Source organism: Macrosteles quadrilineatus, unplaced genomic scaffold (assembly GCF_028750875.1).
Source record: "Macrosteles quadrilineatus isolate MER2022 unplaced genomic scaffold, UCM_ALF_1.0 Scaffold_7__1_contigs__length_78375512, whole genome shotgun sequence".
Lineage (NCBI taxonomy): Eukaryota > Metazoa > Arthropoda > Insecta > Hemiptera > Cicadellidae > Macrosteles > Macrosteles quadrilineatus.
In genome coordinates this window covers 40,814,899-40,828,259 of record NW_026542600.1, presented here as the reverse complement: position 1 = coordinate 40,828,259, position 13,361 = coordinate 40,814,899, and the positions used below count along the sequence as shown (strand labels likewise).

General features: G+C 35.9%; 1 protein-coding gene across 1 annotated transcript in view; it reads right to left on the bottom strand.

Moving 5' to 3' along the window:
• Positions 1 to 9,664: 9,664 nt before the first annotated feature.
• LOC128998038 (fatty acid synthase-like) overlaps positions 9,665 to 13,361 on the bottom strand; it is an 83,592-nt gene continuing 79,895 nt past the window's right edge. The window contains exons 34-36 of the mRNA XM_054423979.1: positions 12,392 to 12,619; positions 11,141 to 11,392; positions 9,665 to 10,529 (exon numbers count right to left, since the gene is read on the bottom strand). Coding sequence (XP_054279954.1) covers positions 10,410 to 10,529; positions 11,141 to 11,392; positions 12,392 to 12,619 — 600 coding nt within the window. The 3' untranslated portion in view covers positions 9,665 to 10,409. The remainder of the gene's footprint in view (positions 10,530 to 11,140; positions 11,393 to 12,391; positions 12,620 to 13,361) is intronic.

The following is a 13,361-nucleotide window of genomic DNA, read 5'->3' as shown; positions in this document are numbered from 1 at the left end:
ACTAGGAGACTTGACTTGCAGTGGACATGTTTGTCATTGTTGTCGAGCGCGCTCAAGCCTTCGCGGCCTTAAAATAATGAAAACGAACCCCCTAATGAATTTTGCCCATTACAACCTCCTCGTTTTCCACAATCTAATTATGCCAGGGTTTACCGAACATTCCCAAGTAGATTGTGTCCATCTGGATTTTAGCAAAGCCTTCGACAGAATAGACCATCGACCATCGCTTATTGATTGCTAAACTTGAGGGCTATGGCTTCTGCGGCCCATTACTTTCCTCGCTGAAAAGTTACCTCACTGACCGCACCCTCGTTGTTAGGTGTGATGGAGAGCAATCCCGTCCCTTCTCTGCCTCTTGAGTGCCCCAGGTTTCTCATCTTGGACCACTACTGTTTAATTTGTTCATAAACGACATCTGCCCAGAAATTAAAACGAAATTTCTCTTATTTGCTGACGACATTAAGGTGTTCAACAAAGTAACCTCCACACATGACCAAGAAATGCTCCAACACTCGATTAACAACATCAGCAAATGGTGCATATAAAATGCAATGGAGCTCAATATCTCCAAATGTGTAGTAATGTTTCTCAGTCGCAGTAACTTAGTTCATGAGTGAGTGAAAATTTAAAAACGTACGTTTTCAGGAAAAGCACTTTGCAAAATTTTTTCCCCTTTTTTCAAAACTTTTATTAGTTTTTTATTTCATTAACATTTGAAGTTTCATAAAATGTCCATGGTAACGCAATATCTTTGGTAGTTTTTTTTTTTAAAGCATCTTTAGTGGAAAAACACAAAATCCTGTCACGACCATAACGGACGTTTAAATGAATATTAAAAATAGTTAATATTATTTTTATAACTATGTTTTGCTATAAACTAATTTACTTTTATGACCATTATACAATAAAAAGGTCACTGAGCTTTTGGTATATTTGGTCTTTCTAGAAAAAAATAAAAAAACTCAAAAAATTGAAAAAAAGCCAATAAAATATTTTTAAGTTTATATAACTCCGAAAAAACTTACCTGAAACCCGAAAAATCGTTATGTTTGTATATAGGTGTGCTTCTTTTGTGTATAAAACATTGAAATATGACGATATTTTAATTTTTGAAATTTTTATGATAGAAATCATAAACGTGATGGTCAGGGACAAGTGGTGCGGTCGTGAATTGTCTGAAATAATCTAAATCTTTCTAAACAATCCTTCAATTATACTGTTAGTTATAATAAAAATATGTGTTTCAATTGAACTAAACTGTTCAATTTACAATTATATTAAAGTTATTGTCACGACCAAACACACTATAATCCATAAGGCTGGATTGGTCGTGAAAAAACCTGCAATGGTCGTGAAACTTTGGTCGTGAAATTACGTGTTATTTGGCTCTGTTCTGGCGGTAGCTCTGCACCTCATGTTCGAGGATACAAAGTGGACTTCTAGGTTAATCTAGCAATTGAAATATCTTATAAACAAAAATTAACACCATGTCTACTTCATCGAATGACTACGTACGGTCATGGACACACCAAAATTACAAAAAACACAATCTTTCCGTTATTAATCTTGTAATTCCTCCTTTTAACTCGAAACGACCGGCACTACAATCCTGACGCACACCCCTAACTAGTCTCTAAAACCAACTGACTCCATCGATGCCAGGCTTGCCACTGTCGTGCTCCAAAGTTGAAAATCTTTCCCAAATGGTCGTGACGCCAAATCGAGGGACAGACTTATTTTGTCATGGTAGTCAGTTTGCAATGACAATAAAATTATAATATGCTCCTTTTTTGTAAGTTTTATAACCATTGATGACATAAAAATATGGCTTTATATATTTCGGCATGAATAATTAGTCTAAAAACAGCGTGAAAGTTGGAAAATGTACCCTAGGGACACGGCATGGTCGTGAATTTCGAGACTTTAAAAATACGAAAAAAATACCTAGAACCTATTTAAAACTAAATAAATGTGTGTAACATGTTGCCCCCATCCCAAAAAATATAAAAACACATAATAATAAACTACAAATCTAGTATCTACGAAGTAAAAGGCCAGGGACATGAAAACGTACGTTTTTAAATTTTCACTCGAGTATGACTATTGCGTCAACGGCAGAAGTCTCAGTGTGGTCGAGAAATTCAGGGATCTTGGTGTAATCACTGTCCCTTCCCACATGATCACCTGATCCATATATCCTCAAGAGCGTCTTCTCCTCTGTGGTTTGTTCATCGGTCTACAAGATCTGTCAAATCTCCCATGGCACTTGTCACGCTATACAAATCCCTAGCCCGACCAATCTTGGAGTACTGCTCTGTCATCTGGAACCCATATCAAACTGGCCAAATTGAAATCTTAAACAGGATTCAAACACGATTTCTCAAACTACTGGGTCTAAAACTTTTTTCCTTTCCTTGACGTTCCTGTAGCAGCTCTCGAGGTGCAGTTCGGCCTTCAACCGCTTCCCCTGAGACGTCAACGACATATATTGTCTTCCTTTTCAAACTGGCAAATGGGGTCATTGACTGCCCGAACTTCTGAACTAAGTAGACTTTAACGCTGCAAGAGGAACCCGATCCAGAGCTGTCTTCAAAAGGAGATATCAGCCCACTCTAATTGTACCCTTGACCACGGAATCTCCAGACTGCTGAGATTTAGCGAAGACGTCTGCCCACACCTAAACTTCTTTAGGCCATCACCAACATCTTTTAGACGTGAAGTCCAGAGGCTGCTCTTCTGACACCTCTCCTCTCTCTATCAGTGTTTTGGTTGTTCGCTCACTTGGTGGTGCCTCTAAAAAGGGCCAAACGCTAGACGCCGGGAAGTGCTGGTTCGTGTCCCGTGGTGGGATTTCTGGTATCATAGTTCCTTGGTGGTGCCTTTAAAGGACCACACGTTCAACAGTGTGAAGTGCTTAATTTTTATTGTTGTTGGCATACTACCAAAAAGATTTTTTTCCAGAGCCATACTTTTGTTTCCTTTTAGCGAATTTCCCTATAGGGAAGTAGCTATTACCGCGTAGGTCTCATGGTAAGACTTAGGCCCAGGACCGATTTACTTTTTCATTTTGGTGTCCCCAGAGGCCAAAGACACCATTCGTTCAAATTTTTATATATGTATATATAGGTACCTATAAAGATTTATATACAGGGTTGGTAAAAAGTGTGGAGACCCCCTGTTATTTTTTTAACGGCCCATACTAGAAAAACTAAACTCGGCACACCATTATGGCATGTTAAGAAGTACTTTTTGGGCATAACCGCCACTTGGTGTTCATTCCCAAAATAGGGGATTTTGGGGGAAACTAAAGAATTTCAAACACAAAGACCCATCGAGTGACCCCTCATTTTGAAGGTCCTGGTAAAAGAAAACCAAAAACGCAAATTAGAGGTCTCTATCTCATTTCAGTACAAAATGGCAGCCAATTGAAATTCTCATAAGTTCCCAAACCCGAAATGGGGGATTTTGGGGGAAACTCGAAAATTTTAAATGATAAGCCCCATTGAGTGACCCCTCATTTTGAAGGTCATAATAAAATAACAATAATAAACAATTGAATAAAATTGCAAGTTATTTCTGATTTCTAAATATTTCAATCAGCTTCCATTTTTTACTGGATTAAGATAGAAACCTCTAGTTTTCGTTGTTAGTTTTCTTTTACCAGGACCTTCAAAATGAGGGGTCACTCGATGGGTCTTTGTGTTTGAAATTTTTGAGTTTCCCCCAAAATCCCCCATTTTGGGGATGTACACCAAGTGACGGTTATGCCCAAAAAGTACTTCATAACATGTCACAAAGGTGTGCCGAGTTTAGTTTTTCTAGTATGGGCCGTTAAAAAAATAACAGGGGGTCTCCACACTTTTTACTAACCCTGTGTATGTATATATGTCCGTGAACATGATAACTTGAGTAATTTTTATCCGATTTTGATGAAATTTGGTTTGAAGGTGTAAGGTGGGATAAACTTGAATAAGTTCGCGATCCAGCATGATCGGACCATGGGAACAGGGCTTTATGGGGGGTTTTATGGGATAAAAATTGGGTTTTCTCACTTTTGACCCTCAAAACACAAAATTTCCCAATTTTTCTCTAAACCTTCTTAAAGAGCTTAAAAAAACAAACAATTCAGTATATCAAAGTGTTTTTGTACGGTTATTGGTTACGGAGAAAACTAAAAAAATGATAAATTTAAAATTCCCATGTTATTCTTAAGGAGAATATTGTAAAATGTTGTAGTTTGCTTGTTTATGGATATCTTTTGATCAAACTTGGCAAATATATTCATTTTATACTAAGCAATAATTATTTTACTTAAAACACAAACTTTATTAGTTTCCTTGTAGCAGCATACCTAGGTACTCGTTAAACCTAATGTTATTTAAATAGATCAATTGAAAATCAATTCAGCCAAATGGAAATTCGCTTAGACGGCAGGTTTGCTGCCGCAGGGGTATTTTATGTTACGTTAGCTTCTTGTCACATTTTATTATGTTGTTACCTATTGCCATAGTTTATTATTGTTATGTATAGTAAATTTATTGCTGTTAATTATTTACAATGTTGTCTTTTGATACTTATTTACACTGCTTGTCATTGTTGTTATTATTTACACTGATTGTTTTTTTATTGTTTTTTACACTGTTTTTTGTTATTGTTATTAATGTATTCACAATGTTGTAATTTTGATACTTAACTGATTGTTATTTTTGTTAATTATTTACACAGGCAGTTGTTATTGTTGTGTTGTTAATTTTTCACAATGTTGTAACTGTTATGTAATTTCACCCACATTGTTCACCACCACCACCACCATAATTTCTTACGCATCCATATATCATGTTTTCTTTTGTATTTTGTATCGTGTTGCATGTACATCTTATCTCATGTATTTTGTAAAATGGCGGTTGCCGTCGAAATAAATAAATAAATACTTTTGGACTTATACGATTACACAATTTCGGAGCCCTGAGATATTGAAAAAAAACCTTTTGGGGATAGAATATTTGAACAAGTCCTTATAAGTTCTGAAGAACGTAAATCTGAAACATTAGCTCTGAAGAAACATCCCCTCTCCACCAACGGAACATTTGACTGGCTGGATCATGACATTTACCTAGTGTACGTAGACAATTTCATACAAAAGCAATAATTTTTACCAGTTTGTCATTGTGAGTTAAATTTTTGTTCTAAATATGTTTAATTTTATTTGTCAATGGAAAATGTACCCTAAACATTTATTCTATGTATAACCTCCTCTTGTAAAATGATGCTACTGTACTGGCGTAGAAAAATACCACATACGGTATAATTATTTCCTTAGAAAATGTGGTAGGGTAGAAAAGTAGAAAAGAGTTTATGTAAAAAAAGTAAATGAGGCCTAACATAAGTGCATTAGGCCTACATATACCTATTTTTAGTTTATTTATCAATTGAGTTGATAGTAATAAAATTGGCACATTGAGCTGGCCAGTCTGTCAAAAACCACTTACTGCTTTAGTCAACTTGTAGAAAACATAAAACGTACCTACCTAATATTTTCCATCTTCAATGCCTTTATAATTTTCATTAGGAATCTTGTTAAAAATCTTGGATCACATATACTTAGGGCAACTGCTGACTCCAGTATGCAAAGATCATTTTAGGATATTAAAATAAAATTAACTATAAATGGTCACCTTTTTTAGATTGGATGGATACAAATTTAACAACATTTTCTCATAGAAATTCTTCTATCTATACTTAAGGATGTCATTGACATACAGATAATTTTTTTTTTTAATTTTGTTTTGTTGTGCTACTTTTAGTGGAATGAACACTAATTAATTAACAATATAAATGAAGGGGTTCAATCCAATGGTTTCATTTTCAAAGTTCTTGGAAGTGGCACTTTTTTATTATCAGATTTCCCACCTTGTATTGTACAGTAGTGGTCATATAATTCTGGTTTTTCATCTATATAATGTTGCTGAGTAGATTTTAAAATATACAAACCACACAATAATGTACACCTTTAAATTTATTTGAAGCTTTGTTCAATTCCAATTCTTAGTATTTATATAAGTAGTATAATACTAACTAACTTAGTTTTTTAAAATTTAAGAAAACTAAATATTAAGTATTAGGAATAAAATTCAAAAAGTTTTTTTCTTGCAAGTGGAAGCTACCACAGTTTCAATTATAACAGTTAAAAGGTATAAACCTTATATGTAAACACAGGGTCATCCATCAACTTAAAAACAAGTGAATGAATAGTGGAAATCATAAACGTACCCATACATACCTAGGCATAATTATACCTTTAGTTTTTTAGGAATGTTACCTTTAGTTAACATTGAATCATAGGGGTGGCATTTTTATATCGTTGAGTAACCCATTTTTGAAGTCAGACTCAGAATGGCTAACTGTTGCGAAAAAGGTTAAATTGAGGATGTTTTCCATTGCGAAGTTACTACTATGTCTAATATTATGTTCGGATTTTCTACCGTAATTCAAATAAGTTTTAATTCTCCACCACACTTTTCATAGTATAAATCAATATTTTCTAGCAGGTTGAAGTAATGAAGTGGAAAATCAGGTATAAAGTTACCATCTTAACTTGTTTTATAATGTACAGACAGTACGAATATGCGGAAGACAGAAGTTCAGTAGTTGATGGTATATCTAGTTTTGGTGCTGACATGAATACAACAGCTCTATCAGTCGTTGCTTATATTACAGCTGTTTCAGCATTGCAATGCCACCTCAGACAGTTCCAAGATACAGATGAAGCAGCGTCATCAGAGTAAAAAAAACACTTAACCCAAACAACAACAAAAAATGATGAGCTGGAGACTGCCGTTTTATCCCTAAAAAACAACAAGGCTCCTGGACCTGATGGGGTACCTGGCGAGGCTCTTAAGAAGGTTTTTTCAATCAATCCCCTGATTCTTTTGAGCACCTACAACGCCTGCCTGGCAGAGGGGGTATTTCCGTTGTGCTGGAAAAAAGCTAGGCTCGTGCTCATAGGGAAGGGGAAAGGAGACCCAGAACTGCCGTCCTCTTACAGACCCCTTTCCATGTTGGATACGGCCGGGAAAGTCCTGGAGAAGTTGATCCGTTCCCGATTGAATTCAGCCGTGGTTGCTGCGGGGGACCTGAGCCCTCGCCAATACGGCTTCAGGAAGGGGCGATCAACGGTCGACGCTATTGAGGAGGTGAAGCAAGCCGTGGTGAGAGCTGAGGATTTTAATCACTACTCTCGTAGGGTTGTGCTGCTCGTTACACTCGATGTGCGAAACGCATTTAATTCTGCAAGATGGTGTGATATGCTGGACGCTCTGGAGAACACCTTCCACGTCCCGGCATACCTCATGCGCATTATAGAGGATTACCTCCGGTTCCGCCTCCTCATGTATGATACTACAGAAGGCCCGCGGACGATGAGTGTCGCTTCTGGTGCTGCCCAAGGTTCCATACTCGGCCCGGACCTCTGGAACGTTGCCTACGACAGCCTCCTTAGGTCTGAAATGCCTGAGGAAACCGTTTTAGTTGGGTACGCAGATGACATTGCAGCCTTAATAGCTGCTCGTAGTGTTGAGCTGGCCCAGATAAAATTAAACCGAGTCATGCGAACTATAAACGCATGGATGGCAGATCACGGTCTCTCTCTCGCGCTGAACAAAACTGAGATCACACTTCAGCCTCAACTGTGATGCATATTTGTATGCAGACGATACCACCATTCTAAGTAAGGGTGCAGATGTAACACAGCTTGTAGCAGTGGAAAGTAGCCTAAGTTTGACCTCTGAATGGTTTGCAGCAAATAAATTCCTTGTCAACGAGGACAAAACACAGTCTATGCTATTTAGCTTGCGGCCTACACCTCAAATGGAGGAAACTATCAAAAACAATTCAAATGTTAAGATTCTTGGAGTAATTGTTGATCCCCAGCTAACTTGGAACTCCCAGGTACAACATATATGCACAAGTCTAAGTAGGCTTACTTTTTTATTTAGAAAATTAAGGAACCTTCTGCCTCTAAATCATCTCAAAAATGTTTATTTTGCACTTGTCCAGTCAATTCTAAGCTACGGGATAATCCTTTGGGGAAATAGTTACCGAATCAATGATGTTCTTGTCGCCCAAAAAGAGATTATTAGAACTATATTCAACAAAGATCAAAATGAACATTGTAAACCATTATTTATTAACTTTAATGCTTTGACTGTGATAAACCTTTATATTTATAATGTATTGTTATCTAGTTTTAAGTTGCATGAAACCTTTGCTCTAAGGGGTGATTTTCATTGCTTTGACACTAGGAAAAGAGAAAACCTTGACATTCCTTTTACAAGACTGGAAAAGATTAAAAGAAGCCATATTATTATGAGTAGAAAGTTGTGGAACAAACTATCGCCAAGAATAATTCAACTCCCTTACAATAGTTTTAAGTATGCAATTTATGAATGGCTTGTCAGAAACCCCCTGTATAAGATTGATGAGTTTTTTGCTTTACAACCAATGACATAACCACATATAATTATTTAATACCAGCCTTGCATGTATTTTCAGCCTGTCTATGCTTATCTGCTTTTGTACGATTATTTATTTGCATGATGTGTAAGTTTAGGTATCCTTGTACACTAATTCTTTATTATCACTATTAGTTGCCTGAACCAGTCTGTGCTCCTGTATGCTGCGGAAGTGTGGGCAGGCGCGCTCAATAAGGAGGTGTATAGGATGCGGCTTACCAGAGTGCAGCGTCAGGCAGCACTCAGAGTAGCATCCGCCTACCGAACAGTGTCTGAACCTGCCATCTTGGTGGTTGCTAGAGTAATCCCCGTCAAACTTTTGGCGGTGGAGAGGAAAGCGATTTATCAGCGGCGCGGAGAGGACCATGCAAAAACGGAGGATCGCAACCGCACCTACCAGCTCTGGCAGGAGAGCTGGGAACAGGAGTCGCGGGGACGCTGGACCAGGAGACTGATTCAGCAAGTCCAACCATGGGTATTTTTAGCTACAACTCAGGGGTAAAAACATAGATTTTTATTCTATAAATAGTGAAAACAACCATAGATGAATCTAACAATAAAAATTTCTCAAACTGGCGTCCGGTTCTTCATGGCGTTCCTCAAGGGTCTAAGGTTGGACCTCTTGTTTTTATCCATATAAATTTGTTCTATAGGAACACTCAAATTGTATATAAAATGTTATATAGAAACACTCTTCAGTTCCCTATCCATAGAACTGTTATTTATGAAAAAGCTCCTTTGTATATGGGTATGAAACTATTAACTATTTAACCACCTCCCTAACCAAATAGTCTGTAGAAAAGATGGTTATTAAAAAAAAAATACATGGAGAAAATATTTGGAATTACTTGTTTCCTCAAAGTTAATAATAATAACTAAATCTTCATAAATTGTTAATTCGTAAATTATAATTGTACTTCGGACAATTACCGTTGAGTTAGGCTACTATCCAGCTCACAGTCATATCAAAATTGTGTTGACATAATAACGCTCTACAACCCTCAGAAGAAGTATTTTCTTATATTTTCACCAATAAAAATAACTACAGTAAATAATCTAGAAGTACAGTGTAAACATTTTCAAAATATAACCATTTATGACTTTGTTTAAATAGAGTTGTAGAGGGATAAAAAACCTTTTAGATTGTTGTTTGATTTTATTTGTATAAAAATTATAAACTTCCCTAATCAATTTACAAATATATTTAAAAACTAAATAACAAATTAACATCAACAAGTAATACAACTTTTGAAATGTCCATAAGTTCCATTACAGTAAACAGATTACAATTTGTTAAGACATGATAATTTATCAAAACTAAAACACTCTTTATATAATAACATTTGTTTTAATTTTTGATTATATTTAAAATGTGTTTAGTATACTTCCATACGTAGTCAAATAAGTTTTAAACACTTCTTCATACCACATATAATTGAGAGAATTGAATAATTTTTAAAGTAAAACATATATAATACCTAAACATGGTGTGTTATTTTTAAATAACTTCTTTATTTTAAAATATGTTATTTTAAGCCATTGACTTTATATCTACACAGAGTAGATATAAAGTCAATGTTTTAAGCTGTGGAACAGAAGATGGAACGTGTATTTTTCTAAAAAGTATAATTAAAAAACTTGTGGTTGGAATGGGACTGACAAAATAACAAAAACAATTCAAAACAATTAGTTTGTAGATTTTCGTGTTACCACCAATAAGTTTTTAAACTCAGTTGACTAATAGATAGAACCGAGCTACGTATATTTTTGTTTTGATAAAAACACCATACATACAGCCAACTTCAAAATTTTAATAACATAAAGAAGTAGTGTCTGTTTGGCAATCAGCCTTATTGTTTCCATAATTTGTGTAAAGGTTAAAGGTACACAAGAATTTGTTTATAGGTCCCAGGTATACGAAACATTTTGGTTGACAATCTTGGCATAGGATTGACTTCTCACTGCTTCTTGATGACATTCTTCCTCCAAAACATGAATGAGAGGCTTCTTTTGGCAGCACTAAAAACAAAGAAGAAGTTTGTTCAAAGGAATAGTTTGTACAACACAAGTACACCACATGCCCATATCATTGACATGGATCTGACCTATTCACTTTTTGGGCCTTTGACTCAATCATTTCATGAATCTCAGATTTGTCGCTGTTGTTTTTCCTTGCTTTAGATTTGTATTTCAGTGATCATTATTTTACTTTAACCATAGCGGTATTGAACAAAACATTTAGTCCGTACTTCAGGCAATAGTATAATTTAAAGGCTCATCAAGTAATGTGTTGAACAGTTCCAGGCTAGTGCCCTAGATGATGAGGTGGTGGGTAGGGCTTCGGCAAAGAGTCCCACAAAGATATTCCTCAAAAAATGGTATTGAAGAATTTGTATTGTTTAGAAACAGTGTCGAGGAAATTAAAAAGCAGTAGCAGTAAATTTGTGTTAGCACAAAACAGTTTGTTACTTTTCAAAATGATCCCGTTGAAAGTAACTCTGAAACTGAAACATTACTAATAGAAGGGATTTGAGATCAAAAATGTGTTTTAGAGATTGAAGGTGTACAATAGTACCTGAATATTAAACAATTTCATGTTGGAAAAACATTGAAGCTTGGATCCATCTTACCTTTTGAAGTTCGCAAAACTCAACATCAGAAGCTCCTCTGGGTCTCAGTAGATGCACGTTTCCTTTAAATGGTTGTTTTTGGGGCTCGTAGTGAAGAGCAGCTGTTAGATTATTTCTCAAGGCAGTAAGGGACTTGAAAAGACTTTCTCTTAATGTGTCAGGATCCTCTTGGCTATTTTCTATTCTCACATGCTTCAAAGCAGCTTCCAATTGACTTTCCCACGTTGTCAGCTCACTTAGTTGCTCCAAAACCTACAAGAACAAATATTTTGTAGTTTGTTTCTCTGGACAGAAACAGTTATTATATTCTTCAAGATGTTTTACTGTTGCAATTTATACATTTGGAATTCAGATAATCATTGTTATTATTACAATCAACGTGTGTTCGAGGCCATGCTTTTGAGCAATGCTACAATAGCTCCGATCTTAGAGACATTAAAAACAGTTTTAGAGAAATTTAAATGAAGTTTCTAAGGGGAAAAACTGATGCTGTGTATTGTTCTACTGATTTTTGTTGGGCTAAAAACAACGGTCTGTGGAGTAGAGATGTACGTTATATAACATAACAGGGTTGCTGCACGACAACTGTTGATTTGTTGCGGCAAAATACCAATTAAAGCTTTTAGTATGTGTTGCAGCATCACCTCAGCAGCTTCATTGTTTTAGAAAACATATAATTCTATTATTAGTTTGCAGTTGTTAGTACATATATAGTAAGTCCAACACATTTTAAAACAATCACTGCAACACAACGCCCGTCGACAACAAACTCTCGACAACTAACATTCGGCAACAAACTCGTTGCCCAAATAACAAGATGTGGCGACCTCTTATTGGTGGGTGAAAAAATGTTGCCATTGCGTTGCTGAGGAAACAACTTTAAACTGATAAGACTTAAATTGGCTTGTCGGAATGTATCATCGCTGCATAAATTTTTTTCTTTTTGAAAAACACCCCATTACCTCAAAAATACTTAATGGAAGGACATAAAGACAGGGGTTGGTGTAGTATAACCAATCCACTCAAAACAATTGGTAAAGCAATAAAAAAATTGTATCGGTATAGAGAATCGAGAATCGATTTCTCAGGTATCGGTATCGAGAATCGATAAATTTTGGTATCGACACATCACTATTTAAAAGTGCAGCATTCTTTTTGCTCCGCTGTTACTGTGGATTTTTAAGAGTAAACAATTAATTTAGTTAGCATGATCTCTAGGATATAATTTACTCTACCCACACATAAGGCTACCTTATTATCCAGGGAGAGCAGGCTAGCCAACAGTGAGATGCCTACAGAGTGTTTGTCTGTAAGTGTTCGCGCCCATTGTTGAGCTACTGCAGGGGCGCCCTCTAGCAGAAATAGGTCCACAGTGTGGCCATTGCTTTCCAACAATGTTGCTAACTGTAGCGCCAATCCACCACTCCACGTCTCTCCTATAATGTTGAATGGCCCCTGTCTTTGAACCTTCAGTATTTCCTGTAATAAAATGTTTATGATTTTAGATTTCAACCTCTAACTCTATAAAACCTAATTTATTAATGAAATCGAAGAGTATGAATGCCAACCGGTATATTTAATTTCATATTTAACTAATGGCCAACTGGAGGCAATAGTTTTCATCGTTTATCGATCTCAATAAATTTGAGCAATAATTTAATTGATAAAATAGAAGAATTACCTTATCCAACTACAGTTGCTGGTATGACAACTAGTTTCGTTCCTTAGAACATCGTCATGTCATTGTATGCAACCACATCATCAAAGTATTAATACATTGTAGTATGTCAAAAGATTCTTAAAAACACTGTCAGAATCATAATAGTAAAAACTAGTGATCAAATTATTAAAATTGAATAAAAAGTGGTAAAAATGGTTAAAACTGTAAAGGCTGGCCAGTACTGTCTTATCACTGTCACCTGACTAAATAAAACTGTTAAGTTAATAAAATCACGGCAGTTTTATTTAGTCAGTGACAGTGATAAGACAGTGCTGGCCAGCCTTTACAGTTTTAACCATTTTTATCACTTTTTATTCAATTTTAACAATTTGATCAGCATGACTAGTTTTTACTATTGTGATTCTGACAGTGTTTTAACACGTTCGCTACTGCAATAGTACGAAATTTTTCATTCACGTGGACCAGCGACGCACATATGCGTCGGCCGGTTTCCACCCATAGACTGCCGTCGCATATATGCGTCGGCTAGTCACATTAAAA